Consider the following 27,899-nt stretch of genomic DNA (forward strand, 5'->3'; position numbering starts at 1 on the left):
TTTGGCAAGAAAAGGCAAAAAACACTTCTCTTTTTGTCGGAATGTCATAGTACCCAGTCCTTGAAAAAAATTCACATAACCCCTTCTGTTGGCTTCCATAGTAAGTTGCTGAGTAAGGGGGCTCTCTGAGGGGGAGGGGGCACTCATTCTTTACGTTTGGTCGTGTATAAAAGGAAAGGGTTAAACCAGGTAGGAAGGCAGTTCAGGAGCAACAGCACATCTACAGCCAACATGACCAACACCAACATGAACATGAGGGGCAAGGTACTTTTAAAAATCTTTTTGGAATTAACATAAATTGCTGTTTACAAAATAGGATCTTTAAATTCACCTTGCTGCTTAATTTCTAACCATTTCAATTCACTATTTTCAGATTATCTTCTACGAGGAGAGGAACTTCCAGGGTCGCCACTATGAGTGCATGAGCGACTGCTCTGACATGTCCTCCTACATGAGCAGGTGCCACTCCTGCAGGGTGGAGAGCGGCTGTTTCATGGTCTACGACCGCACCAACTACATGGGAAGCCAGTACTTCATGAGGAGGGGCGAGTATGCTGACTACATGAGCATGATGGGAATGAGAGACTGCATCAGGTCTTGCCGTATGATCCCTATGGTAGGTATAACACGGCATCCGTGATACTATTATTCTACTACAGGTGACAACCAGCAATAAACTTGATATTAAGACATGTATTTGTTTTTGTTCTCTCCAAAAAACAGCACAGAGGTCAGTTCAGGATGAAGATCTATGAGAGGGAGAACTTCGGTGGTCAGAGTTACGAGATGATGGACGACTGCGACAACATCATGGACCGTTACCGTATGAACGACTGCATGTCCTGCCACGTGATGGACGGCCACTGGCTGATGTACGAGCAGCCCAACTACAGAGGCAGGATGATGTACATGAGGCCCGGAGAGTACAGGAGCTTCAGGGACATGGGCATGAGTGGCATGAGGTGGATGAGCATGAGGCGTATCACTGATTCCTACAACTAAATGTTCACTGAATGTGTCAAATACTATTGAATAAATAATGTCTGCACTATTTCAACTTCTGTCAAGTTTATTGTCCAACTGTCAGTATGAAATATTATGTAGTATTATACAAAACTATATTTGAGTTATAAAATTATGTAGATTAGATTTTTTTAGGCAAACAGCTGTTAGCAAGAACATTTTTATCCTAAAATCTTTCAAATCTGAATTACTGTTAAACCTAGGGTGACCAGATGTCCCGGTTTGACCAGGACAGTCCCGATTTTGAGTTGCGTGTCCCGAGTCCCGACAAAAGCCTGTCGGGACGCTAAAATATTCCGGTTTACACCAACCACTATGAAATTGTCCCGGTTGTCAGTGATTACATAGCTGACGTGGTCTTATTATGGGCCAATCATTAACTAAACCCATGTAGAAAGACTAATAAAGCGTCCAGCCTATGATTTTAACAATGTGCGTGTGCGTGTGTGTGTGTGTGTGTGTGTGTGTGTGTGTGTGTGTGTGTGTGTGTGTGTGTGTGTGTGTGTGTGTGTGTCAGTCAATCGTACCAGTCTGTGTCTGCATAATCTGTGCAGCCAGCGTTACAATGTATATTAGTAAACATTGTTGCAATACCTCTTCTTATCTGTCTCGTTTTAACCATAGACAGTGAAAGGGTTTTAACCGGGCACAAATGCTCCCGTTGAGCGGATCTTTTCGCTCATGAACAACACACGGACTGACGAGAGGAACCGCATGACCAGTCCCATCTTAAAGGCGCTACTCGTCACACGGGCCAATTTTGCTGACACCTGTGTGCAATTTCACAGTAGGCTTTCAGCCAACAAAATGATTCTTGAGCAAATTCACTCCTCTAACAAATATACGGAATGAATGTTTCCAATAGGGAAGCAATCTGCTCGATCAAATGAGATTACATTTGTGTGTGTGTGTGTTGTTGGTTAGAATAACACTGGTAACACTTTGCGGCAACAGTACATGAATTATCATTAATTCATTCATGAATTAATTGATATATGTATTATTATGGTTTATGTAATTAATGATTTATGTATTACTGCATTCCTTAACATCCCATGAATCATCAGGAGCTGACGTGTTCATAGTCTGTCATTCGTGAACTCATACATGAACAACACAACTAAAGCATTAGGTACGTGGGCACATCATTATGAATTATGATTTATTAAGCATGATCATGATTATTAATTTTCTGCAAAAAAATGTGGTCATCACTGCACAAATTCTGATTTGAACACAATGTATGCATAATTATGTACCCACCTTACCTAATGCTTTAGTCAATGTGTTGTTCATGCATGAGGTCATGAATGAGAGGCTATGAACTCATGTCAATTCCTGATGATTCATAAGATATAAAGGAATGAAGCAATGCACAAATCATGAATTAATTCATGTATGAATTTATAATTCATGTACCCTTACCATGAAGTGTTACCATAACTTTAGTTCAAGCCTGTGGCTGCAGTTCCAAATAATTTGTTTTGTGCCATGCAATGAAAAATACCTTTTCACAAAGTTTTTCACAAGTTCAGTGGGTGCATTTTCCAAAAGAATGCTTTAATTCTGAAAAATAAGGTTGGTCCCACACGAAACTCACTTAATGTCTTTTAATATTATTTCTTAGATATGTAGGCTACATACCAAGAAAATTCATGAATATTAACTGAGATACCCCATTATGTTGTGAGCAGTTGGCATATGTGTGCTTTTGGCAACATTTTGTCTAATCTGTCTGTGTCTATGTATGGCCTGGGCTGGCACATGTTCACGTTAAAAAGCGTGTACGTGCACGACCACTACAGTCACACGCAAAGTGTCCCGGTTTTTGTTCTGGGAAATCTGGTCACCCTATGTTAAACCTAACAGACAAAGGCTTTCCATTGATCTTTAAAGAAGGAATAATATTTAGGTATATAACAATTAGTAAACATTACATACAGGCTATGTATGATCAAAAATTGCATAATGAAATCAAATTAAGACTATTACATTTTCAAAGCAAGGTAAAAATGTATTTGTTCCAAAGTTAGCACATTCTTATTAATAACCTGCTTGCAGATGTTGCTGATGAATGCAAGTCACTCCTTTTGGGTGCCCTGGTAGCTCACCTGGTAGGGTGTGCCCCCCATCTACCAAGGTTTAGTCCTTACCGCAGTGGCCGTGGTAGGATTCCAACCCGTGGCCCTTTGCTGCAAGTCATCCCCCCTCTCTCTTCTCCCCTTCCTGTCTACAGCTGTCCTATCAATTACAGGCAAAAAGACCCCAAAAAACAAAAATGCAAGTCACTTCTTCAACATTTACTGCGGTCCCAGTTCATTATGTTTTAGTTACAAAGAACATTTCAATATTAAATGTATTTAAATTTATTTGAAATATATAAATAATAAGGCTAAACACTACATTAGGTAATTAGGTAATAGGTAATTATACATCTGAGCATACAAATATGACGTGCGGAGTTCCCCAAGGCTCAGTTCTGTGGCCTCTTCTGTTCAACATCTACATGCTTCCACTGGAACTATAGCCCAATACAACAATTAAATATGTGCATTGAACAGATTAATGATTGGATGTGCCAGAACTTTCTTAAATTAAATGAAGAAAAAACGGAGGTGGTTGTTTTTGGAGCAAAAGAGGAACGATTGAAAGTCAGCGCTCAGCTTCAAACGACAATGTTAAAAAGAACAGACAAAGCCAGAAATCTTGGTGTAGTCATGGACTCAGACCTGAATTTTAAAAGCCACATTAACATAATTAAAAAATCAGCCTATTATCACCTTAAAAATATATCAAGGGTTAAAGGACTTATGTCTCAGCAGGATCTGGAAAAACTTGTCTATGCTTTTATCTTCAGTAGACTTGACTACTGTAATGGTGTCTTTACAGGTCTCCCCAAAAAATCAATCAGACAGCTGCAGCTGATTCAGAACGCTGCTGCCCGAGTCCTCACTAAAACCAAGAAAGTGGATCACATCACTCCAGTACTGAAGTCTCTACACTGGCTTCCAGTGCATCAGAGAATTGATTTCAAAATACTTTTACTGGTTTATAAATCACTAAACGGTTTAGGGCCAAAATACATTTCTGATCTGCTACTACACTATGACCCACCCAGACCTCTCAGGTCGTCTGGGACAGGTCTACTTGTTGTCCCCAGAGTCAGAACTAAACAGGGGGAAGCAGCGTTCAGTTTTTATGCTCCACATATTTGGAACAAACTCCCAGAAAACTGTAGGTCCGCTGCAACTCTCAGTTCTTTTAAATCTAAGCTAAAGACCTATCTTTTTGATGTTGCTTTTCTTTAAATAATCTATTAACTTTAATTTCTTATACTGCACTGTAATTTTATTCTTATACTGCACTGTCAATTTTATTCTTGTCTTTTAATGTTTTTAATTTGTTTAAATTGTTTTTAACTGCTCTTTAATGTTTTATGTAAAGCACTTTTGCTGAAATGTGCTATACAAAAAAGCTGCCTTGCCTTGCCTTGCCTTGCCTTGCCTTGCCTTGCCTTGCCTTACATTATGGGATAGCTAATACCTCCAATATCAGAATCATACGACAAAAACTAAAATTAACATTGTTAATTGATTTTTGTAGTATCTGAAGTTTTACAACTTTGCTCTATTCTTGTTATTTCTCTGTTAGAGGCTTATATGGGCTTTGTTCTATTCTTGCCCTTACCTCCCACATTACTATGTCTTATGTTACACCATGCCGGAATATATATACAGTGTTTCAACAGCAGAAACTTAGAGTGACTAATTTGAGAATTGGGAAACTTTCCTCTCCAGATCTTTTGCAGGGTCTGTAATTGATGCTGAATTATTTGATGTAATAAACCTTTATAATCAAGAACAGTGTCAGCGGATTCCTCTCCATACATCACCACAGCATCGCTACTAAAGATACCACATTTTCAATACCAAATTCCAAATCCAAGCATATTCATACTACTATCATTAAATTACTTGAGATTAATCTTCATCACTTACTGCATTTAATTATTCTTTGAATACATTTGATTAATTGTATGTTTGCTAAATCTATCCATTTTCTAATCTACTTCAACTCTTATGTTAAGACAATGTTTTTGTATATGAAAATGGTCACTGTGTCAGATTAGGCAATTAAAGAATCATAAATTCATGTTGGCCCCCAACCAATCATAGCTTGCCGTCTTTGACAACCTGCGTGGTATCATCAGAAATGTGCTAGGGACTAACTTTCAAAAACAAGAATGTAAACAAAAATGATGTCTGAAGCGGTGTGTTTGATACTGGCTAATTTGTGTTGTGAAAAGCCTAATAAAAAAAAGAGAAAAGTACAGAAAAAATGCCATCAGTCATCAACATGTTTACAGTTCTGTGCTCCTATTGGTCAATGTCACAAAACACGTAGAATTTTTCATATTTGGCGAGAAAAGGCAAAAAACACTAGTCTTTTTTTCGGGACATCATAGTACCGAGTCCTTGAAAATAATGTACATAACCCCTTCTGTAGGCTTCCATAGTAAGTTGCTGAGTAAGGGGGCTCTCTGGGGGGGAGGGACACTCATTCTTTACATTTGGTTGTGTATAAAAGGAAAGGGTTAAACAGGTAGGAAAGCAGTTCAGGAGCAACAGCACATCTACAGCCAACATGACCAACACCAACATGGACATGAGGGGCAAAGTAATATTAAAAATCTATTTTCAATTAGCATAAATCACTGTTGAACTTGCTGCTTAATTTCTAACCATTTGAATTCACTATTTTCAGATTATCTTCTACGAGGAGAATAACTTCCAGGGTCGCCACTATGAGTGCATGAGCGACTGCTCTGACATGTCCTCCTACATGAGCAGGTGCCAGTCCTGCAGGGTGGAGAGTGGCTGCTTCATGGTCTATGACCGTCCCAACTACATGGGAAGCCAGTACTTCATGAGGAGGGGCGAGTATGCTGACTACATGAGCATGATGGGAATGAGGGACAGCATCAGGTCTTGCCGTATGATCCCCATGGTAGGTATAACACAGGATCTGTGATACTATTGTTCTACCTCAGGTGACAACCACCACTAAACTTGATATTAAGACATTCATTTGTTGTTGTTCTCTCCAAAAAACAGCACAGAGGTCAGTTCAGGATGAAGATCTATGAGAGGGAGAACTTCGGTGGTCAGAGTTACGAGATGATGGACGACTGCGACAACATCATGGACCGTTACCGTATGAACAACTGCATGTCCTGCCACGTGATGGACGGCCACTGGCTGATGTACGAGCAGCCCAACTACAGAGGCAGGATGATGTACATGAGGCCCGGAGAGTACAGGAGCTTCAGGGACATGGGCATGAGTGGCATGAGGTGGATGAGCATGAGGCGTATCACTGATTCTTACAACTAAATGTTCACTGAATGTGTCAAATACTATTAAATAAATAATGTCTGCACTATTTCAACTTCTGTCAAGTTTATTGTCCAACTGTCATTATGAAATATTATGCAGTATTATACAAAACTATGTTTGAGTTATAAAATAAAACAGCTGTTAGCAAGAACATTATTATCCTAAAATCTTTCAAATCTGAATTACTGTTAAACCTAGGGTGACCAGATGTCCTGGTTTGACTGGGACAGTCCCGATTTTGAGTTGTGTGTCCCGAGTCCCGACAAAAGCCTGTCGGGACGCTAAAACGTCCCAGTTTACACCAACCACTATGAAATTGTCCCGGTTGTCAGTATTACATAGCCGACGTGGTCTTATTATGGGCCGATCATTAACTAAACCCATGTAAAAAGACTAATAAAGCATCCAGCCTATGATTTTAACAATGTGTGTGTGTGTGTGTGTGTGTGTGTGTCAGTCAATCGTACCGGTCTGCGTCTGCATAATCTGTACAGCCAGCGTTACAATGTATATTTGTAAACATTGTTGCAATACCTCTAATCATCTGTCTCGTTTTAACCATAGACAGTGAAAGGGTTTTAACCGGGCATAAATGCTCCCGTTGAGCGGATCTTTTCGCTCATGAACAACACACAGACTGACGAGAGGAACCGCATGACCATTCCCACCTTGAAGGCGCTACTCGTCACACGGGCCAATTTTGCTGACACCTGTGCGCAATTTCACAGTAGGCTTTAAGCCAACAAAATGATTCTTTAGCAAATTCACTCCTCTAACAAATATACGGAATGAATGTTTCCAATAGGGAAGCGATCTGCTCTATCAAATGAGATTACATTTGTGTGTGTGTGTGTGTGTGTGTGTGTGTGTGTGTGTGTGTGTGTGTGTGTGTGTGTGTGTGTGCGTTGTTGGTTAGAATAACACTGGTAACACTTTACGGCAAGAGTACAGGTCCGGTGACTGTGGAGGCCAGGTCATCTGGCGCAGCACTCCATCACTCTCCTTGGTCAAATAGCCCTTACACAGCCTGGAGGTGTGTTTGGGGTCATTGTCCTGTTGAAAAATAAATGATGGTCCAACTAAACGCAAACCGGATGGGATGGCATGTTGCTGCAGGATGCTGTGGTAGCCATGCTGGTTCAGTATGCCTTCAATTTTGAATAAATCCCCAACAGTGTCATCAGCAAAGCACCCCCACACCATCACATCTCCTCCTCCATGCTTCACGGTGGGAACCAGGCATGTAGAATCCATCCGTTCACCTTTTCTGCGTCGCACAAAGACACGGCGGTTGGAACCAAAGATCTCAAATTTGGACTCATCAGACCAAAGCACAGATTTCCACTGGTCTAATGTCCATTCCTTGTGTTTCTTGGCCCAAACAAATCTCTTCTGCTTGTTGCCTCTCCGTAGCAGTGGTTTCCTAGCAGCTACTTGATCATGAAGGCCTGATTCGTGCAGTCTCCTCTTAACAGTTGTTCTAGAGATGTGTTTGCTGCTAGAACTCTGTGTGTCATCATGAATCATCAGGAGCTGACGTGTTCATAGTCTGTCATTCGTGAACTCATACATGACCAACACAACTAAAGCATTAGGTACGTGGGCATATCATTATGAATTATGATTTATTAAGCATGATCATGATTAATTTTTCTGCAAAAAAATGTGGTCATCACTGCCCAAATTCTGATTTGAACACAACGTATGCATGATGACTTACCCACCTTACTTAATGCTTTAGTCGATGTGTAGGTAGGGTGTGCTCCCCATCTACCAAGGTTTAGTCCATACCACAGTGACCGTGGTAGGATTCCAACCCACGGCCCTTTGCTGCAAGTCGTCCCAGCTCTCTCTTCTCCCTTTCCTGTCTACAGCTGTCCTATCAATTACAGGCAAAAAGACCCCAAAAAACAAAAATGCAAGTCACTTCTTTATTTCAAAAGTGGTGGTTGAAGTATTTACAGGTTTTAAACCCTAACTGAAATTACAGTTCAACATTTACTGCGGTCACAGTTCATTATGTTTTAGTTACAAAGAACATTTCAAATATTACATATCTTTTAATTTATTTGAAATATATGAATAATAAGGCTAAACACTACATTATGGGATAGCTAATACCTCCAATAATATCAGAATCATACGACAAAAACTAAAATTAACATTGTTAGTTGATTTTCAATACCAAATTCCAAATCCAAGCATATTCATACTACTATCATTAAATTACTTGAGATTAATCTTCATCACTTACTGCATTTAATTATTCTTTGAATACATTTGATTAATTGTATGTTTGCTAAATCTATCCATTTTCTAATCTACTTCAACTCTTATGTTAAAACAATGTTTTTGTATATTAAAATGGTCACTGTGTCAGATTAGGCAATTAAAGAATCATAAATTCATGTTGTTTTGCCATGTCATGTTGGCCCCCAACCAATCATAGCTTGCTGTCTTTCACAACCTGCGTGGTATCATTAGAAACGTGCTAGGGACTAACTTTCAAAAACAAGAATGTAAACAAAAATGATGTCTGAAGCGGTGTGTTTGATACTGGCTAATTTGTGTTTTGAAAAGCCTAATAAAAGAAAGAATAAATTACAGAAAAAATGCCATCAGTCATCACCATGTTTACAGTTCTGTGCTCGTATTGGACAACGTCACAAAACACGTAGAATTTTTCATATTTGGCGAGAAAAGGCAAAAAACACTAGTCTTTTTTTCGGGACATCATAGTACCCAGTCCTTGAAAAAAATTGACATAACCCCTTCTGTTGGCTTCCATAGTAAGTTGCTGAGTAAGGGGGCTCTCTGAGGGGGAGGGGGCACTCATTCTTTACGTTTTGTCGTGTATAAAAGGAAAGGGTTAAACCAGGTAGGAAGGCAGTTCAGGAGCAGCAGCACATCTACAGCCAACATGACCGACACCAACATGAACATGAGGGGCAAGGTACTTTTAAAATCTTTTTGCAATTAGCATAAATTACTGTTTACAAAATAGAATCACTAAATTCACCTTGCTGCTTAATTTCTAACCATTACAATTCACTATTTTCAGATTATCTTCTACGAGGAGAGGAACTTCCAGGGTCGCCACTATGAGTGCATGAGCGACTGCTCTGACATGACCTCCTACATGAGCAGGTGCCACTCCTGCAGGGTGGAGAGCGGCTGCTTCATGGTCTACGACCGTCCCAACTACATGGGAAACCAGTACTTCATGAGGAGGGGCGAGTATGCTGACTACATGAGCATGATGGGAATGAGGGACAGCATCAGGTCTTGCCGTATGATCCCCATGGTAGGTATAACACGGCATCCGTGATACTATTCTTCTACTACAGGTGACAACCAGCACTAAACTTGATATAAAGAAATGTTTTGTTTTTGTTCTTTCCAAAAAACAGCACAGAGGCCAGTTCAGGATGAAAATCTATGAGAGGGAGAACTTCGGTGGTCAGAGTTACGAGATGATGGACGACTGCGAAAACATCATGGACCGTTACCGTATGAACGACTGCCAGTCCTGCCACGTGATGGACGGCCACTGGCTGATGTACGAGCAGCCCAACTACAGAGGCAGGATGATGTACATGAGGCCCGGGAGAGTACAGGAGCTTCAGGGACATGGGCATGAGTGGCATGAGGTGGATGAGCATGAGGCGTATCACTGATTCCTACAACTAAATGTTCACTGAATGTGTCAAATACCATTAAAAAAAACAATGTCTGCACTATTTCAACTTCTGTCAAGTTTATTTTCCAACTGTCAGTATGAAATATTATGCAGTATTATACAAAACTATATTTGAGTTATAAAATTAAGTATATTTGATTTTTTTAGGCAGCAAGCAGCTATTAGCAAGAACATTTTTATCCTAAAATGTTTCAAATCTGAATTGCTGTTAAACCCAACAGACAAAGGCTTCCCATTGATCCATTGGAGCAAAAATGTCCCCAAAAAAAAACAGAAATGCAAGTCACTTCTATATTTAAAAAGTGGTGGTTGAAATATTTACAGGTTTTAAACCCTAAGTGACCATGTGTACATTGTAAGAAATATGGAAGTCACCATTACAATCAACCCATTATGTAGCTTTGTTTGTTTGATTTTTGTTTGATTTATTAGAGAGTAACAGAAATAAATGCATAACAAGATGCCAACACAGTGACATTGTACATTTATCAGAACTGTCGAGGATAACACAAGAAAGTTACAAACTTATTTCCATTGTGGTCCTCATTATAGTCTGACAAAGATGTCCAGGCAAGCTACAGATGACTAAAAGGTACCTTATGTACACTCAACCACATCCAAATACAAAATAAATACAAATATATACACTGTAATAATAAATATTCATTTAAGACTACATAAAAGATTGAATCTAATTAGCATTTAACAACCATTCACCACATGCTCGATTAAAACAACGATCTGACTGGCTTAACTTAATTTCAACTGGGAGTTTGTTCCTTTCCATTGCCGCCATGTACAAAAAAGTATTTTGCCCAGAACAGGTCTTAAATCTACACGGAACTATGTCTGTGGCACTACCTCTCGTTGAGTAGCTATGAGAGTTTCTAATAAGCTTAAAATAATCTTTCAAATACCTTGGCTCATTCTTATACAAAATCTTTCTTATTAATCTTAGTTTCAACTGTCTCACCCTGTTTTCAACTGTCAGCCATTTTAATTTCTTAAGTTCAGAAGAGCCAATATGATCTCTATAGTTGAGATTTAAAATCAACCTGACTAATTTATTCTGTGCCGTTTGAAGTTGAACTTTTATCCTCTTGGGTGTGCTACTGTACCATGTAGTACAGGCATAATTGAAGTGTGGCTGAATTAAAGCATTTGCCAACATTTTTAAAGTTTCTTTATTTAGAAACATTTTATTCTTGGGTTCACTTTTTTGATAACCTTTTGACTCATACTTTCTCCACTCACAGAACTGTCTAAATCACAGCCCAAATATTCAACACAATTTTTAGCTTCAATCTGGATACCACCCAAAAAAATTTTAAGCTCAGGAGTCCTACTCAACCTTATTTTAGAACCAAATAAAATAGATTCAGTTTTACCCAAATGCAAAGACAGTTTGTTCTCTATCAGCCATTCCCTTATATTTTGTAACTCATCACTTAAATGATTCTCAATAACTTTTATGTCCTTATTGGAGAACACCAAGGCTGAATCATCCGCATAGAGAAAAAGATTACAATTGCAAACAGATTTCATATCGTTGATATACAAGAGAAACAACAATGGACCCAGGACACTACCCTGTGGCACCCCACACGTTATTTCTCTTGCCTCAGATAGAGTGCAGTTAATATCAACTCTTTGTTGCCTTTCAGTCAATCTGATCAATTACTGCATGCACTGTTATACTACGGCTATTTATTGTTATAACCTACTTGATGTTGTTAATGGTGTTAAATGCTATTGTTGTTGTGGTTCTAGCAATACCATGCGCCCCCAAGTTAACTCCCCAAATCGATCTCTCTTCTTAAATAGTCTGTTAGATATAATAAACAGGTATCCGTAGAATAAGATGTTCTAAAACCAGATTGCAAATCATAAAACAAATCAAAATTACTAATGTAATTATATATTTGCTCTTGTATTATTTTCTCCAAGACTTTTGAAATGACTCCCAAAATCGAAATTGGTCTATAATTACCCTCTTCTAATTTGTTCCCTTTTTTATATAGCGGAACAACCCTAGCAAGCTTCAGATCTTTCGGAAATCTACCTGACATAATTGAAAGATTAAAAATATGAGTGAGATATGGAGAAATGAATTCTGCAGCATCTTTTAAAAATCAGGCTGGTATTTCATCTAGACCAATTGCCTTCGAACACTTAAGTTCATTCAATAACTTTAATACCTCATCCTGTGAAACCATAGAAAGGCAAAAAGAGTCTGCTACAACTCCAAGCTTAGAGTAATACTTAGACATGGCCTCACCATCATATGACCCTGGTTTTCTTGGTAAATTTTCAACTAAGTGTCCAGCTATAGAAGTAAAAAAGGAGTTAGCAAGAACATTTTTATCCTAAAATGTTTCAAATCTGAATTGCTGTTAAACCCAACAGACAAAGGCTTTCCATTGATCCATTGGAGCAAAAATGTCCCCAAAAAAAAAACAGAAATGCAAGTCACTTCTATATTTAAAAAGTGGTGGTTGAAATATTTACAGGTTTTAAACCCTAAGTGACCATGTGTACATTGTAAGAAATATGGAAGTCACCATTAAAATCAACCCATTATGTAGCTAACATAGCCACTTAAGCTCGCTAATGATAACTAATGTTTGTTATTAATGCAACCTATTAAGACTTAAATTCTGGTTAAATGTTAGATAAATTCAGCAATTATAGTTCTGTGTTTTGTTCCACTTACAACGGTGAAGCATTGTGAATTTGCTAACGTTAACTCTGATTCCTCTGGCTGGCTCCTTCTCTGTACGAATGTTGCCTGAGGCTCATGTGGGTGTCAAAGTATTCAAGAGCTATTTGCCATATTAAACTGATGGAAAGAACAAGGCTTTTTGTTTGGAATAATTAAAATTGATGGCCAAAAGCTATAATGATAATACAGTTAAAATATCCAGGAGACTCCTCTGTTTATTTATTTAAGGAACAATGGGGATTTTTTTAAACACAAAAAAACACAAAAACCATCAGTTCTTGGAAACTACATGCAATGGGGGTGTTACGTATTGATTTGAACTTACAATTCAACATTTACTACGGTCTGCGGTCACGGTTTATTATGTTTTCTTTATAACAGTTAAAAAAAGAACATTTCAAATATTTAATTTATTTTAATTTATTTGAAATATATAAATAATAAGGCTAAACACTACATTATGGGGTAGCTAATATCTCCAATAATTTCAGAATCATACAACAAAAACTAAAATTAACATTGTAAGTTGATTTTCAATACCAAATCACGCATCCGAGCATATTCATACTACTATCATTAAATTGCTTGAGATTAATCTTCATCACATACTGAATTATATTATTCTTTGAATACATTTGATTAATTGTATGTTTGCTGAATCTTTCAGTTTTCTAATCTACTTCACCTCTTATGTTAAGACAGTGTTTTTGTATATTAAAATGGTTACTGTGTAGAATTAGGTGATTAAAGAATCATAAATTCATGCCGTTTTACCATTTCATGTTGGCCCCCAACCAATCATAACTTGCCGTCTTTCACGATTTTGCGTGGTGTCATCAGGAATGTGCTAGGGACAAACTTTCAAAAACAAGAATGTAAACCAAAATGGTGTCCGAAGCAGTGTGTTTGATACCTGCCTAATTTCTGTTTTAAAAAGCTGAATACAGTACAAGAAAGGAAGAAATGACATACCTTTCCTCATTTTCACAGTTCCGTCTAGCCACACTTAAATGGCTTACAAATATACTTAATTTTATAACTCAAATATATTTTTGTATAATACTGCATAATATTTCATAGTGACAGTTGGACAATTAACTTGACAGAAGTTGAAATAGTGCAGACATTATTTATTTAATGGTATTTGACACATTCAGTCAACATTTAGTTGCAGGAATCAGTGATACGCCTCATGCTCATCCACTTCATGCCACTCATGCCCATGTCCCTGAAGCTCCTGTACTCTCCGGGCCTCATGTACATCATCCTGCCTCTGTAGTTGGGCTGCTCGTACATCAGCCAGTGGCCGTCCATCACGTGGCAGGACTGGCAGTCGTTCATACGGTAACGGTCCATGATGTTGACACAGTCGTCCATCATCTCGTAACTCTGACCACCGAAGTTCTCCCTCTCATAGACCTTCATCCTGAACTGACCTCTGTGCTGTTTTTTGGAGAGAACAACAACAAACGAATGTAATATCAAGTTTAGTGCTGGTTGTCACCTGTAGTAGAGCAATAGTATCACAGATGCTGTGTTATACCTACCATGGGGATCATACGGCAAGACCTGATGCAGTCTCTCATTCCCATCATGCTCATGTAGTCAGCGTACTCGCCCCTCCTCATGAAGTACTGGTTTCCCATGTAGTTGGTGCGGTCGTAGACCATGAAGCAGCCACTCTCCACCCTGCAGGAGTGGCACCTGCTCATGTAGGAGGTCATGTCAGAGCAGTCGCTCATGCACTCATAGTGGCGACCCTGGAAGTTCCTCTCCTCGTAGAAGATGATCTGAAAATAGTGAATTGTAATGGTTAGAAATTAAGCAGCAAGGTGAATTTAGTGATCCTATTTAGTAAACAGGATTTTCCGCTTGTTACGAAAAGATTTTAAAAGTACCTTGCCCCTCATGTTCATGTTGGTGTTGGTCATGTTGGCTGTAGATGTGCTGTTGCTCCTGAACTGCCTTCCTACCTGGTTTAACCCTTTCCTTTTATACACGACAAAATGTAAAGAATGAGTGCCCCTCTACCCCTTAAAGAGCCCCCTTACTCAGCAACTTACTATGGAAGCCAACAGAAGGGGTTATGTAAATTCTTTTGAAGGACTGGGTACTATGACGTCCCGACAAAAAAATAAGTGTTTTTTGCCTGTAGTCTTAACATAAGAGTTGAAGTAGATTAGAAAACTGAATGATTCAGCAAACATACAATTACTGAAATGTATTCAAAGAATAATATAACACAGTAAGTGATAAAGATTAATCTCAAATAATGTAATGATAGTAGTATGAATATGCTCCGATTTGTGATTTGGTATTGAAAATCAACTAATAATGTTAATTTTAGTATTACATCATCAGTTCTGTGGTCCAATTGGTCAACGTCAGAAAACACATAGAATTTTTCATATTTGGCTAGAAAAGGCAAAAAAAACACTTATCTTTTTGTCGGGACGTCATAGTACCCAGTCCTTGAAAAAAATGTACATAACACCTTCTGTTGGCTTCCATAGTAAGTTGCTGAGTAAGGGGGCTCTCTGAGGGGGAGGGGGCACTCATTCTTTACGTTTGGTCGTGTATAAAAGGAAAGGGTTAAACAGGTAGGAAGGCAGTTCAGGAGCAGCAGCACATCTACAGCCAACATGACCAACATGAACATGAGGGGCAAGGTACTTTTAAAAATCTTTTTGTAATAAGCAGAAATTACTGTTTACAAAATAGGATCACTAAATTCACCTTGCTGCTTAATTTCTAACCATTACAATTCACTATTTTCAGATTATCTTCTACGAGGAGAAGAACTTCCAGGGTCGCCACTATGAGTGCATGAGCGACTGCTCTGACATGTCCTCCTACATGAGCAGGTGCCACTCCTGCAGGGTGGAGAGCGGCTGTTTCATGGTCTACGACCGCACCAACTATATGGGAAGCCAGTACTTCATGAAGAGGGGCGAGTATGCTGACTACATGAGCATGATGGGAATGAGAGACTGCATCAGGTCTTGCCGTATGATCCCCATGGTAGGTATAACACAGCATCTGTGATACTATTGTTCTACTACAGGTGACAACCAGCACTAAACTTGATTTTAAGACATTAATTTGTTTTTGTTCTCTCCAAAAAACAGCACAGAGGTCAGTTCAGGATGAAGATCTATGAGAGGGAGAACTTCGGTGGTCAGAGTTACGAGATGATGGACGACTGTGACAACATCATGGACCGTTACCGTATGAACGACTGCCAGTCCTGCCACGTGATGGACGGCCACTGGCTGATGTACGAGCAGCCCAACTACAGAGGCAGGATGATGTACATGAGGCCCGGAGAGTACAGGAGCTTCAGGGACATGGGCATGAGTGGCATGAGGTGGATGAGCATGAGGCGTATCATGGACTCCGGCTACTAAATGTTTATTGAATGTATCAAATGTCATTAAATAAACAATTTATGCACTACTTTAACTTTTGTCATTCTTAATGTCCAACTGTCACTATGAAATATTATGCAGTATTATAACAAAATATATATGAGTCAGGAAATTAAATAGATATGATTGTTACTTAGACAGCAAGCAGCTGTTAGCAAGAACATTTTCATCCTAAAATGTATTCAAATCTCATTTAGCCTACTGTTAAACCCAACAGACAAATGCTTACCATTGATCTTGAAAGAAGTATTAATATGCAGGTATATAGCTTTTACATTTTCAAAGCAAGGGAAAAAGGTATTCATTACACGTTTGGCACATTTTGAATTAATTGCCTGCTTGCTGATGTTGCTTAAATTCAAGTCACTCCTTTATTACAAAAGTGGTGGCTAAAGTATTTACAGGTTTTAAACCATGAGTGAGCACATGTACATCTTACGAACAATGAAAGGCGCTTTAAACTTCAAAATACATCTGATTAAAGGTACCATTGCAGTCAACCAATGGGGGAGCTAATTGTAGCCACTTAAGCTAGCTAATGTAAGTTGTAATAGATAGATAGATAGATAGATAGATAGATAGATAGATAGATAGATAGATAGATAGATAGATAGATAGGTAGATAGATAGATATACTTTATTAATCTCAAATTGGGAAATTACTCTTTTATAGCAGTAAGTTACAAGTAACCAAGGATATACACACACAGGGCATGAAATTAACACCCGCCAAATGCGGGTGAATTTTGCAATTGGCGGGTAACACTGTCAATCTACCTGCCACTTTGGCGGGTAGCCAATGAGAATTGAGTGATTCAAATGCCTAACTATCGGTAAGCAGGGTACGCGGTTGCTTACGGGCCTGGTCCAATCAGGGGCCCGCATCACTGGAAGACATTGATTGACAGCCGGGGCTCCCTATCGCGCAGCCACTGACCAAGCGGGAGGGAGAACGGGTCAAATTAATTTCCTTGTTTATGCTATGAAGACGAGACGTGTCTGTGACTCAAACATCTCACATTACCAACAAAACGTACAGCGAAAGACCGTGCAACACTTTTCAGACCGTCCTGCCAACATGTATAGGCTACATTGTAACATCAATGTACGCTGGAACGATTTTTTACTCTTAAGTCTCTGAACGCTGCTGCTGTTTCATCTTGTCAGCTGTCTGCAGCGGGCGGGCCTGTTACTCCGTTTCCCCCGCGACTGACGCGCACACACACACAAACACACACAATCACACACACAATCACACACACACACACACACACACACACACACACACGGTGGATGCAGGAAAAAACGCAGATGAGACCTACAGGATGACCTAAATTGAGGACAGCTACTTTATTGGAAGTGCAATGATAAGTTAAAGTCCAATATGAAACCGTATGAATGTGAGTCCCAGCCCAGGATAGGACATTAACTAACAATGTAAAGATCAACAAGCCACTGACACATATGTTCGTATTTGATTCATTCAATAAATTATTATTTTGTGTCTTAAATCCACCAGCCGTTTTCATATTATACCAACATCATCAGCCTGAGCCTTTTTGGTAAGGTTCCTAGAAAATCTCAGCCCAGAGTAATTAATTAATAGTACTAATTATTATTCTCCCCAAAACAAGTTTCCTTTTTATTTTTATTTTTTTATTTTTAAGAACTATACAAAAAAAGTTGCAACTTTCTTGCAACAACTCATGTGTTATGGTCCACATTCACCACTGTTTTTTTGTCGTTGTGGTGCGCGTCGGCTACTCCAGATTTTGTCAGTCCTCTCATCTCTTATATGCAGTGGCGTAACGAGCCAACACCGGACCCCTATGCAGTATTATTAAGGCGGGCCCCCCTACTACAGCATGTGCGCAATGTCCACGAGTAGGCTACCATGAATAGGACAGGACAGGATCATAGAGACACAGCAAGTCCTGTTTTTCACCTTTTATGAGGCAAAAAAAAAAGTGGCTGGTGGTCAAAAAAGTTAACTTCATGCCCTGTACACACATACAGAAGATACAAGAAATATACTAGAAATAATAAATAAGATTAAAAATAAGATTAAATAAAATAAGATAGCAAAAATTAAAATGTCAGAACAACTACTGAAAAATATACATAGAGGGATGAAAATAATGCAACCAAGTAAGCTTCAAGACATGAAAAATTACCCTATTTTATGCCCTTTTTTCGCTAGCCAGTTTACTTAAATTTGGGTTAAATGTTAGAGGAATTCAACAATTGTGGTTCAGTGTTTTGTTTACACTACAACGGTTAAGTAATGCGAATTTGTTAAACGTTAGCTCTGATGCGCGCCTCTGACTGCCTTCTTCTCTGTACGAATGTTGCCTGAGGTTCATGTTGGTATCTAAGTATTTAGAGCGCTTTGTCATACTGAAACTGATGGAAAGAACAAGGCTTCTCGCTTGGAATAATTAAAATAGTTAGCTATACTATAGAAAGCTGTAATTCTTAAATTATCCAGTAGACATTTCTGTTTTTATGTCAAAGGAACATATTCTTATCAAACACTTCCCAAACCATCAGTTTTTGGAAGCTATATTCAGTGGGGGTGGTACACACATGAAATTACAGATCAACATTTACTAGTTGCAACGGTTAAAACAAGAACATTTTGAATATTACATTTCTTTTAATTTGTTTGAAATATAGAAATAATAAAAGGTTAACCAGTACATTATGGGGTAGCTAATATCTCCAATATCAGAACCATACAAACGCAAACTAAAATAAAAAAAGTCTAGTTGATTTTCAATACCAAGACACAAATCTGAGCATATTCATACTACTATCATTAAATTATTTGAGGTCAATCTTTATCATTGTATTTTACTAGTCTTTGAATGCATTTGATTATTCTTTTGTTGGCTGAATATTTCTTTTCGCATCTACTTCAACTCTTATGTTAAGACTACACAATGTTTTTGTATATTAAAATGGTCACTATGTCAGATAAGGAAAATAAAGAGTCATAAATGCTTGTCGTGTCGCCATGCCATGTTGGCCCCCAACCAATCATAGCTTGCCATCTTTCAAGACCTGTGTGATGTCATCAGGAATATGTTAGGGACTAACTTTCAGAAACGAGAATGTAAACAAACAATGGTGTCTGAAGTGCTGCTTTTCATACTGGCTATTTTGTGTTTTGAAAAGACTAATAAAAGAAAGAAAAATGACAGACCTTTCCTCTGTTTCACAGTTCCACCTAGCAACACCTACATCATTCCTCATCACCATGTTTACAGCTATGTGCTCCTATTGCTCCTGCCATGAAACATGTGGAATTTGTCATATTTGGCGAGAGAAGGCAAAAAACACTACTCTTTTTGTTGGGACGTCATGGTACCCAATACCTTGAAAAAATGTATATAGCCTCTACATTCTGTTGGCTTCCATAGTAAGTTGCTGAGTAAGGGGGCTCTCTGAGGGGGAGGGGGCACTCATTCTTTACGTTTGGTCGTGTATAAAAGGAAAGTGTTAAACACAACAGCACATCTACAGCCAACATGACCAACACCAGCATGAACATGAGGGGCAAGGTACTTTAAAAAATGTTTTTGTAATAAGCAGAAATTATTGTTTACTAAATAAGATCACTAAATTCACCTTGCTGCTTAATTTCTAACCATTTCAATTTACTATTTCCAGATCATCTTCTACGAGGAGAGGAACTTCCAGGGTCGCCACTATGAGTGCATGAGCGACTGCTCTGACATGACCTCCTACCTGAGCAGGTGCCACTCCTGCAGGGTGGAGAGCGGCTGCTTCATGGTCTACGACCGTCCCAACTACATGGGAAACCAGTACTTCATGAGGAGGGGCGAGTATGCTGACTACATGAGCATGATGGGAATGAGGGAAAGCATCAGGTCTTGCCGTATGATCCCCATGGTAGGTATAACACGGCATCTGTGATACTATTCTTCTACTACAGGTGACAACCAGCACTAAACTTGATATTAAGACATGTATTTGTTTTTGTTCTCTCCAAAAAACAGCACAGAGGTCAGTTCAGGATGAAGATCTATGAGAGGGAGAACTTCGGTGGTCAGAGTAACGAGATGATGGACGACTGTGACAACATCATGGACCGTTACCGTATGAACGACTGCCAGTCCTGCCACGTGATGGACGGCCACTGGCTGATGTACGAGCAGCCCAACTACAGAGGCAGGATGATGTACATGAGGCCCGGAGAGTACAGGAGCTTCAGGGACATGGGCATGAGTGGCATGAGGTGGATGAGCATGAGGCGTATCACTGATTCCTGCAACTAAATGTTCACTGAATGTGTGAAATACCAATAAATAAATCATGTCTGCACTATTTCAACTTCTGTCAAGCTTATTGTCCAACTGTCACTATGAAATATTATGCAGTATTATACAAAAATATATTTGAGTTATGAAATTAAGTATATTTGATTTTTTTTATTGATTTTTATCCTAAAATGTTTCTTTTGAACATCTGAATCACTGTTAAACCCAACAGACAAAGGCTTACCATTGATCTCAAAAGAAGGATAAATATTCAGGTATATAACAATTATTAAACATTACATATAGGCTATGGATAATTAAAAATTGAACAATGAAATTACATTTCAAAGCAAGGTAAAACATTTATTCATTACACTGTTGGCACATTTTGAATTAATAACCTGCTTGCAGATTTAGCTGATAAATGCAAGTTACTCCTTTATTACAAAAGTGGTGGCTAAAGTATTTATAGCTTTTAAACCATGAGTGAGCACCTGCACATTGTATGAAACATGAAAGGCGCTTCAGACTTCTGATTAGAGGTACCATTGCAGTCAACCCATGATGTAGCTAACTGTAGCCACTTAAGCTAGTTACTGTTAGCTAATGTGTGTTGTTAATGCAACCTAGCAAGATTGAAGATGTTGAATATTACTGTAGTGTGGCCAGGTTGGCTCAGTGGGTAAAGCAGGCCCACATTTACTGAGAGGTTTATGACCAGGGTTTGAATCTGACCTGTGATGATTTCCTGCATGTCTTCCCCCTCTTTCTCAATTAGCTGTCCTATCAAATAAAGACAGAAAAGCCCAAAAATTAATCTTAAACAAAATATTACAGTAGTTATGTCTCTTTTTGCTAGCCAGTTCGCTTAAATTCTGGTTAAATGTTAGAATAATTCAGCAATTATAGTTCAGTGTTTTGTTCTGCCTACTAATTTGCGTTAGCTCTAATGCTTTCTTCTGAATGGCTTCTTCTCCGGTGCCATGTAATTTCTCCGACGCTCCATTGTTCCGACTTTCTGTTCTCTTTGGTCCTACAGCCCACTAGTCCAATGTCTATCGGCTATACTAACCTTAACCACTCAAGGTCAAATGCCTAGCCCCTACCAATCGAGCTGCTTCGTAGGGCGGGTCTTGGCGTGGCCATAGTGGGATTTGTAATTTCGTCACCAAAGGGACGTCGGACTAGTGGGCTGTAGGACCAAAGGGAATTTTTCGGGTTGTTGAGTGGTCGGAACAATGGAGCATCGGAGAAATGGGCAGTCCACTTCTTCTCCGTACGAATGTTGGCCTAGGCTAATGTTGGTATGAAAGTATTTAGAGCTATTTGCCATACTAAACTGATGGTAAGAACAAGGTTTTTCGTTAGAAATAAATAAAATTGATGGCCAAAACATATTATTATCATATTCATTATGTTTTCATTACAACAGTTAAAACAAGAACATTTAAAATATTACATTTCTTTTAATATATTTGAAATAGGCAAGCTATATAAATAATCATGGGGTAGCTAATATCTCCAATATCAGAATCATACAGACATACTAAAATTAACATTTTTAGTTGATTTTCAATACCAAATCATGCATCCGAGCATATTCATACTACTATCATAAAATTATTTGAGGTCAATCTTTATCACTTACTGTATTTTATTAGTCTTTAAATACATTTGATTAATTGTATAATTTTTTCTTCAACTGTTATGTTAAGACTTCTTCACTGTGTCAGATTAGGCAATTAAATTCTTGCCGTGTTGCCATGTCATGTTGGCCCCAGACCTGTGTGATGTCATCAGGAAAGTGCTAGAGACTAACTCTCAGAAATAAGAATGTAGACAAACAATTGCACCTGAAACAGTGTGTTTGATACTGGCTATCTTGTGTTTTGAAAAGCCTAATAAAAGAAAGAAAGGAAAAAAAGCAAACACTACTCTTTTTGACGGGACATATGGTAGCCAGTCCTTGAAAAAAAGAGACAAAACCTCTACATTCTGTTGGCTTCCATAGTGAGTTGCTGAGTAAGGGGGCTCTCTGAAGGGGAGGGGCACTCATTATTTACGTTTGGTTGTGTATAAAAGGAAAGGGTTAAACCAGGTAGGAAGGCAGTTCAGCAAGAGCACATCTACAACCAACATGACCAACACAGGCATGAACATGAGGGGCAAGGTAAATCTGTAATCTTTTGTAATAATCAGAAATTACTGTTTACAAAATAGAATCACCAAATTCCCCTTGCTGCTTTTTTTTCTCTCTAACCATTACAATTCACTATTTTCAGATTATCTTCTACGAGGAGAGGAACTTCCAGGGTCGCCACTATGAGTGCATGAGCGACTGCTCTGACATGTCCTCCTACCTGAGCAGGTGCCAGTCCTGCAGGGTGGAGAGCGGCTGTTTCATGGTCTACGAGCGTCCCAACTACATGGGTATGCAGTTCTTCATGAGGAGGGGCGAGTACCATGACATGCAGCGCATGATGAGCATGGGAATGACATTCGACTCCATTAGATCCTGCAGAATTATCCCTTATGTAAGAGACCTCATGTATTAATACATTGCTTTTATTTTTATACATTTAAACTTCATTTTTAGTTTTAAAATGTGTGGCCATACTTACATTACCCCTGTATTGTATTACAGCACAGAGGCCAGTTCAGGATGAAGATCTATGAGAGGGAGAACTTCGGTGGTCAGAGTTACGAGCTGATGGACGACTGTGACAACATCATGGACCGTTACCATATGAACGACTGCCAGTCCTGCCACGTGATGGACGGCCACTGGCTGATGTACGAGCAGCCCAACTACAGAGGCAGGATGATGTACCTGAGGCCCGGGGAGTACAGGAGCTTCAGGGACATGGGCATGAGTGGCATGAGGTGGATGAGCATGAGGCGTATCATGGACTCCTGCAACTAAATGTTCATTGAATGTTCACTGAATGTATCAAATGCACAATTAAATAATATACAGTATTATACCAAAAAATAATGGGTCATGAAATTAAAACAAAAAAAAAAGTTTAGGCAGCAAGCTACTCTTAGGAAGCACATTTTCACACTAAAAGGTTTAAAATCTGATGAGAAATTTTGCTCTACAATTAACTGTTTCAGACAAGGCTTACAATTGATGATGAGAGAAGGATTAATATTATGGGTTTAACAATTCACAATATTACAGGCTACGGATAATCAAAAGTTAAACAATGAAATCATAATTAGGCCATTACACTTTTAAAGCAAGGTACAAATTAGTATCATTATTACACACGTGTATACACTATTTACGTGTGAGGCACCTTAATTGTCATACTTTATAAATTAAAAGTTAACTTGGTTATAAAGGATAATTTAAAAGTTCTGGTTATGGTGAAGTTTAAAAACAAACTCGAACACTCAGCACATTCATTAATTAGCTAAATAACCTGCCCAAGGGTGTTGCTGATAAATGCTTAATAAAACTTACTGGCTGCTAAAGTAGTTAAAGGTTTCAGACCATGAGTGAATATCTGTACAGCCTATGAAATGTGGAAGGTGTTTCAGACTTTAAAAAACATCTGATCAGAGGTGCAATCATGGTCAACCCGTGATATAGCTAACAGTAGCAACTTGAGCTAGCTAGTGTTAGCTAATGTTAAATGTTTATGCCAATTAGTAAACATTTCAGACATGAAATATTACTCTAATTGTGCCTTGTCTCGCGAGCCAGTTTTCAGTTTACAACTCCCAAGTGTTTTAGTCTGTGTCAGCTGATAGTGTGTGTTGTTAGGCTGATGGAGAATCAGTTTGAGATTGTTTCCAGAGGGAGGCAATGACGGAGGCAGCACGCTGCAAACCACACATTTCTAGTCGAGTCCCAATGTCCCAACGAGAGGATATGGAGCAGTGAATGCGGAACAGCGTCCACCCGACGGCAGGAGTGACCGACGCCAGCAGGCCCAGCTCCAGAATGCGAAATGAAACAGCAGCTGGGTGAGTCAGTTTAACACAGCATAACCCCTCTTAGGTAGGAAAGTATACACTCATCCAGGCCAGTAGGTCTCACTCTCACATTAATGTAACACAGAGGGAAAAGGAGACAGGGATTAATGTTTCCGGCCAGGTTAACCTTTAGTAGCTTTGGGACTTTGTTATATAAGCCCAGGTTAGCTTAGATCGCGCGATCTTGTGGGTCCTCGTGACTTCAGCTGTCAGTTATGGCCGCAGCCGTTCCGCAACAAATCCGGACCTGGTGGGTACTGATGGACAGCAGAGCAACAGAGCCGTTCCACAACCAGTGGAAATTAGGAGTTATAGTGGCATTGACAATGAATAAGCCTTAGTAGTGTAGTACATATTTATAACAGGCTGCATTTGAGCATTAAATATTCAAATATTATTCAAATATAAAAAAATAACAAATACAATTTGAATGGTATTATAGAGGACTGACAGCTCTAGTGTTAATTAGGTGTTGCGGCACGTGTTGTACTGTGGCGTTGCGTGTTAATTAGTCGTTGTAGTGTTTGGTAGCCGTGGTGGATTGGCGCAGGTGCGGCCTACTGCTTAGGTTTCTTTTGAAATCGTGAGTTGGCCTGTATTTGGTTAGTTTTGTGGTTGGCCACTGTTATGTGATTGGGTTTTGCTGATTAGCTTGTGGTCATAAAAACGTAGGCGATTGTGTAACATCCAGGTTGGATGGTTGCTTGTGCTTTTCAGCAAAACAATTGTTGACATTTGGTTAACATTTGTTTCACATAGCCTGTCTATACATTGTTGTATTCCCACTTTTGGTGATTGAACAAGGAAGAATTTGAGCCAAAGGAGTTTCTTGAAATTGAAGTAACCCGTCCACGGTTAGCTAAACTTGATAAACAGGAACTGAGTAAAGTGATTGAGTATTTGGAGTTAAAGGTTTTAGAGGAGGTTAAGAAGCCACAACTCACATTGATCATTTTGATTAACTGCAATTCAGTTAACGAAAACATGACTGCAGGAGAAAGAAAAAGCACAAGAACATGAACGACAGGAAAAAATGAGAAGGAGCATGAAAAGATGAAGCTTGACTTGGAAAAAAACTAGGCTGGTTTTAGGTAAGAGGCGTCAGGAACAACGAAATATTTTGATATCTGTAAGTTTCCTTCTGGTGCCAAGGTTTGACCCTGAGAAAGTAGTTTTTTTTTTTTTTATGTTTGAAAAAGTCGCAACGCAGCAAGACCCAAATGTTTGGTTAAAATAACCCAGCATTGTAGTTAATATCACCCCAACTTCTGAGGTCCAAAGAACAACCCCATTTTCTGGGTTGAAATAACCCAGAAATTAGTTGGTCCTGGGCCCTTTTTAACCCAGGAGTTGGGTCACAAATAACCTAACTAACTCCTCCAAAATGATATGGGAATAATAGGATGATCCCGCCCAACGATTTATTGTACTGGAAATTGTTTTGTTTTTTTACAGCCATGAAATATGCGACTAAATCTCTGCATTCTCATCTGACGCATCACACTCCTCTGTTATTGTGTGGTGGCCATTTCAGTAAATTTACTCACTAACATTGTTGTGGAAACACAATAAGCATGGAAACTAAATGCACACTTCCTGCATTACTTAAAATACTAAGTTACTCATCTAGTGTGCGGTGGTTTATGGGATGAGTAGTTCCTTCGCTCTGAAATGACGATATGTACACACGTTGTATCAACAGTCCCCCCCCTCCTCTGAGAGAGGGGGCGTTCTTCTTCTACTGGGGTAGAGAGGAATGGAGGTGTTTCTTCTTCCTCTTCTTCTGAATTTCTGGCAGACTGATGTGTATGTTATAGGGGCAAGGGTTTAATATATGAACTTATCTCTTCTATTTCTTAGTTAATACATCCATGTTTAGACAGTGTGTCACTTGATTTACAACACCTACAAATACTGGTGATACTGTTTTATCACACAACACACATACAGTGTGATTGTTCATATTATAAACTATGTTGACATGATAATATAATAACTCCATAAAATACACCCCTCCAACCAAAAATACATTTTATATATATATATATATATATATATATATATATATATATATATATATATATATATATATATATATATATATATCACCTAAACACTCACCTAAAGGATTATTAGGAACACCCTACTAATATCGTGTTTGACCCCCTTTTGCCTTCAGAACTGCCTTAATTCTTCGTGGCATTGATTCAGCAAGGTGCTGGAAGCATTCTTTAGAAATGTTGGCCCATAATGATAGGTTAGAATCTTGCAGTTGATGGAGATTTGTGGGATGCACATCCAGGCCATGAAGCTCCTGTTCCACCACATCCCAAAGATGTTCTATTGGGTTGAGATCTGGTGACTGTGGGGGCCATTTTAGTACAGTGAACTCATTGTAATGTTCAAGAAACCAATTTGAAATGATTCAAGCTTTGTGACATGGTGCATTATCCTGCTGGAAGTAGCCATCAGAGGATGGGTACATGGTGGTCATAAAGGGATGGACATGGTCAGAAACAATGCTCAGGTATGCTGTGGCATTTAAACGATGACCAATTGATACTAACGGGTCTAAAGTGTGCCAAGAAAACATCCCCCACACCATTACACCACCACCACCAGCCTGCCCAGTGGTAACAAGGCATGACAGATCCATGTTCTCATTCTGTTTACGCCAAATTCTGACTCTACCATCTGAATGTCTCAACAGAAATCGAGACTCATCAGACCAGGGTACATTTTTACAGTCTTCAACTGTCCAATTTTGGTGAGATTGTGCAAAATGTAGCCTCATTTTCCCATTTTTAGTGGAGATGAGTGGTACCCAGTGGGGTCTTCTGCTGGTGTAGCCCATTCTCTGGCCATTAAGGGCTTTACAAACAAAAAATAAAATCTTAAAATCTATTCTAAAACGCACAGGGAGTCAATGTAGGGTGTAAAGAACAGGAGTGATATGTGCACGTCTAGATGTATTTGTTAAAAACCGAGCAGCAGCATTTTGCACAAGTTGAAGGCGTGAGATGGAGGTTTGATTCAAACCAACATAGAGAGCATTACAGTAATCCAACCTTGAACTGATAAAAGCATGGATCGCCTTTTCTAGATCATGCCTGTTAAGGAATGGCTTAACTTTAGCTAGGAGACGGAGCTGGAAAAAGCTCATTCTCACAACATTGCAGATTTGCTTGTCAAATTTCATGTAACATTCAAAAGTAACCCCCAAATTTCTGACAGCTGGCTTAAAGTATGAAGCCAGTGCTCCCAAACTTAAAGATGGACCGTTTGTCGTGGCTGAAGTACTTAAGATGATGCACTCCGTTTTATCTTCGTTCAAGTTAAGAAAGTTTTGTGACAGCCACAACT

The 27,899-nt window shown here is 39.0% G+C and overlaps 5 protein-coding genes and 1 pseudogene across 8 annotated transcripts; 5 read left to right on the top strand and 1 right to left on the bottom strand.

Moving 5' to 3' along the window:
- Positions 1 to 211: 211 nt before the first annotated feature.
- LOC120569968 (gamma-crystallin M3-like) lies at positions 212 to 20,625 on the top strand. Of its 4 annotated transcripts, none has more exons than XM_039818190.1 (3): positions 212 to 264; positions 374 to 616; positions 724 to 1,051. In XM_039818190.1, the coding sequence occupies exons 1-3, from the start codon at positions 232 to 234 to the stop codon at positions 1,000 to 1,002; spliced, it is 555 nt and encodes a 184-aa protein (XP_039674124.1). In that variant the 5' UTR covers positions 212 to 231; the 3' UTR covers positions 1,003 to 1,051. The 4 variants fall into 4 exon arrangements, with proteins under 4 accessions (XP_039674124.1, XP_039674123.1, XP_039674125.1 ...); XM_039818189.1 differs by lacking the exons at positions 374 to 616; positions 724 to 1,051 and adding exons at positions 19,942 to 20,184; positions 20,292 to 20,625 and having other exon boundaries at positions 219 to 264; XM_039818191.1 differs by lacking the exons at positions 212 to 264; positions 374 to 616; positions 724 to 1,051 and adding exons at positions 15,469 to 15,510; positions 19,942 to 20,184; positions 20,292 to 20,625.
- On the top strand, positions 5,648 to 6,471 carry LOC120569967 (gamma-crystallin M3-like). The gene is made up of 3 exons (XM_039818187.1): positions 5,648 to 5,700; positions 5,788 to 6,030; positions 6,138 to 6,471. The coding sequence occupies exons 1-3, from the start codon at positions 5,668 to 5,670 to the stop codon at positions 6,414 to 6,416; spliced, it is 555 nt and encodes a 184-aa protein (XP_039674121.1). The 5' UTR covers positions 5,648 to 5,667; the 3' UTR covers positions 6,417 to 6,471.
- Positions 9,313 to 10,148, top strand: LOC120569971 (annotated as a pseudogene).
- On the bottom strand, positions 13,951 to 14,795 carry LOC120569970 (gamma-crystallin M3-like). Its single transcript, XM_039818192.1, has 3 exons — positions 14,740 to 14,795; positions 14,389 to 14,631; positions 13,951 to 14,284 (listed from the first exon to the last, which is right to left on the bottom strand). The coding sequence occupies exons 1-3, from the start codon at positions 14,770 to 14,772 to the stop codon at positions 14,006 to 14,008; spliced, it is 555 nt and encodes a 184-aa protein (XP_039674126.1). The 5' UTR covers positions 14,773 to 14,795; the 3' UTR covers positions 13,951 to 14,005.
- On the top strand, positions 15,469 to 16,303 carry LOC120569972 (gamma-crystallin M2-like). Its single transcript, XM_039818193.1, has 3 exons — positions 15,469 to 15,510; positions 15,620 to 15,862; positions 15,970 to 16,303. Exons 1-3 carry the CDS (start codon positions 15,484 to 15,486, stop codon positions 16,246 to 16,248), a joined length of 549 nt encoding a protein of 182 aa, XP_039674127.1. The 5' UTR covers positions 15,469 to 15,483; the 3' UTR covers positions 16,249 to 16,303.
- Positions 20,626 to 22,635: 2,010 nt separating the features above from the next.
- LOC120569966 (gamma-crystallin M1-like) lies at positions 22,636 to 23,544 on the top strand. The gene is made up of 3 exons (XM_039818186.1): positions 22,636 to 22,722; positions 22,835 to 23,086; positions 23,197 to 23,544. Exons 1-3 carry the CDS (start codon positions 22,690 to 22,692, stop codon positions 23,473 to 23,475), a joined length of 564 nt encoding a protein of 187 aa, XP_039674120.1. The 5' UTR covers positions 22,636 to 22,689; the 3' UTR covers positions 23,476 to 23,544.
- Positions 23,545 to 27,899: the final 4,355 nt, after the last annotated feature.

Source organism: Perca fluviatilis, chromosome 12 (assembly GCF_010015445.1).
Source record: "Perca fluviatilis chromosome 12, GENO_Pfluv_1.0, whole genome shotgun sequence".
Classification (NCBI taxonomy): Eukaryota; Metazoa; Chordata; class Actinopteri; order Perciformes; family Percidae; genus Perca; species Perca fluviatilis.

What these genes read in the sequence shown, in the direction of transcription:
- LOC120569968 (XM_039818190.1), top strand. Translation starts at nt 232, where the DNA reads ATGACCAACACCAACATGAACATGAGGGGCAAG. An exon ending in ACATGAACATGAGGGGCAAG is followed by an intron (nt 265 to 373) that starts GTACTTTTAAAA and finishes CACTATTTTCAG; the next exon opens with ATTATCTTCTACGAGGAGAG. An exon ending in CTTGCCGTATGATCCCTATG is followed by an intron (nt 617 to 723) that starts GTAGGTATAACA and finishes TCCAAAAAACAG; the next exon opens with CACAGAGGTCAGTTCAGGAT.
- LOC120569967 (XM_039818187.1), top strand. Translation starts at nt 5,668, where the DNA reads ATGACCAACACCAACATGGACATGAGGGGCAAA. An exon ending in ACATGGACATGAGGGGCAAA is followed by an intron (nt 5,701 to 5,787) that starts GTAATATTAAAA and finishes CACTATTTTCAG; the next exon opens with ATTATCTTCTACGAGGAGAA. An exon ending in CTTGCCGTATGATCCCCATG is followed by an intron (nt 6,031 to 6,137) that starts GTAGGTATAACA and finishes TCCAAAAAACAG; the next exon opens with CACAGAGGTCAGTTCAGGAT.
- LOC120569970 (XM_039818192.1), bottom strand. Translation starts at nt 14,772, where the DNA reads ATGACCAACACCAACATGAACATGAGGGGCAAG. An exon ending in ACATGAACATGAGGGGCAAG is followed by an intron (nt 14,632 to 14,739) that starts GTACTTTTAAAA and finishes CACTATTTTCAG; the next exon opens with ATCATCTTCTACGAGGAGAG. An exon ending in CTTGCCGTATGATCCCCATG is followed by an intron (nt 14,285 to 14,388) that starts GTAGGTATAACA and finishes TCCAAAAAACAG; the next exon opens with CACAGAGGTCAGTTCAGGAT.
- LOC120569972 (XM_039818193.1), top strand. Translation starts at nt 15,484, where the DNA reads ATGACCAACATGAACATGAGGGGCAAG. An exon ending in ACATGAACATGAGGGGCAAG is followed by an intron (nt 15,511 to 15,619) that starts GTACTTTTAAAA and finishes CACTATTTTCAG; the next exon opens with ATTATCTTCTACGAGGAGAA. An exon ending in CTTGCCGTATGATCCCCATG is followed by an intron (nt 15,863 to 15,969) that starts GTAGGTATAACA and finishes TCCAAAAAACAG; the next exon opens with CACAGAGGTCAGTTCAGGAT.
- LOC120569966 (XM_039818186.1), top strand. Translation starts at nt 22,690, where the DNA reads ATGACCAACACAGGCATGAACATGAGGGGCAAG. An exon ending in GCATGAACATGAGGGGCAAG is followed by an intron (nt 22,723 to 22,834) that starts GTAAATCTGTAA and finishes CACTATTTTCAG; the next exon opens with ATTATCTTCTACGAGGAGAG. An exon ending in CCTGCAGAATTATCCCTTAT is followed by an intron (nt 23,087 to 23,196) that starts GTAAGAGACCTC and finishes ATTGTATTACAG; the next exon opens with CACAGAGGCCAGTTCAGGAT.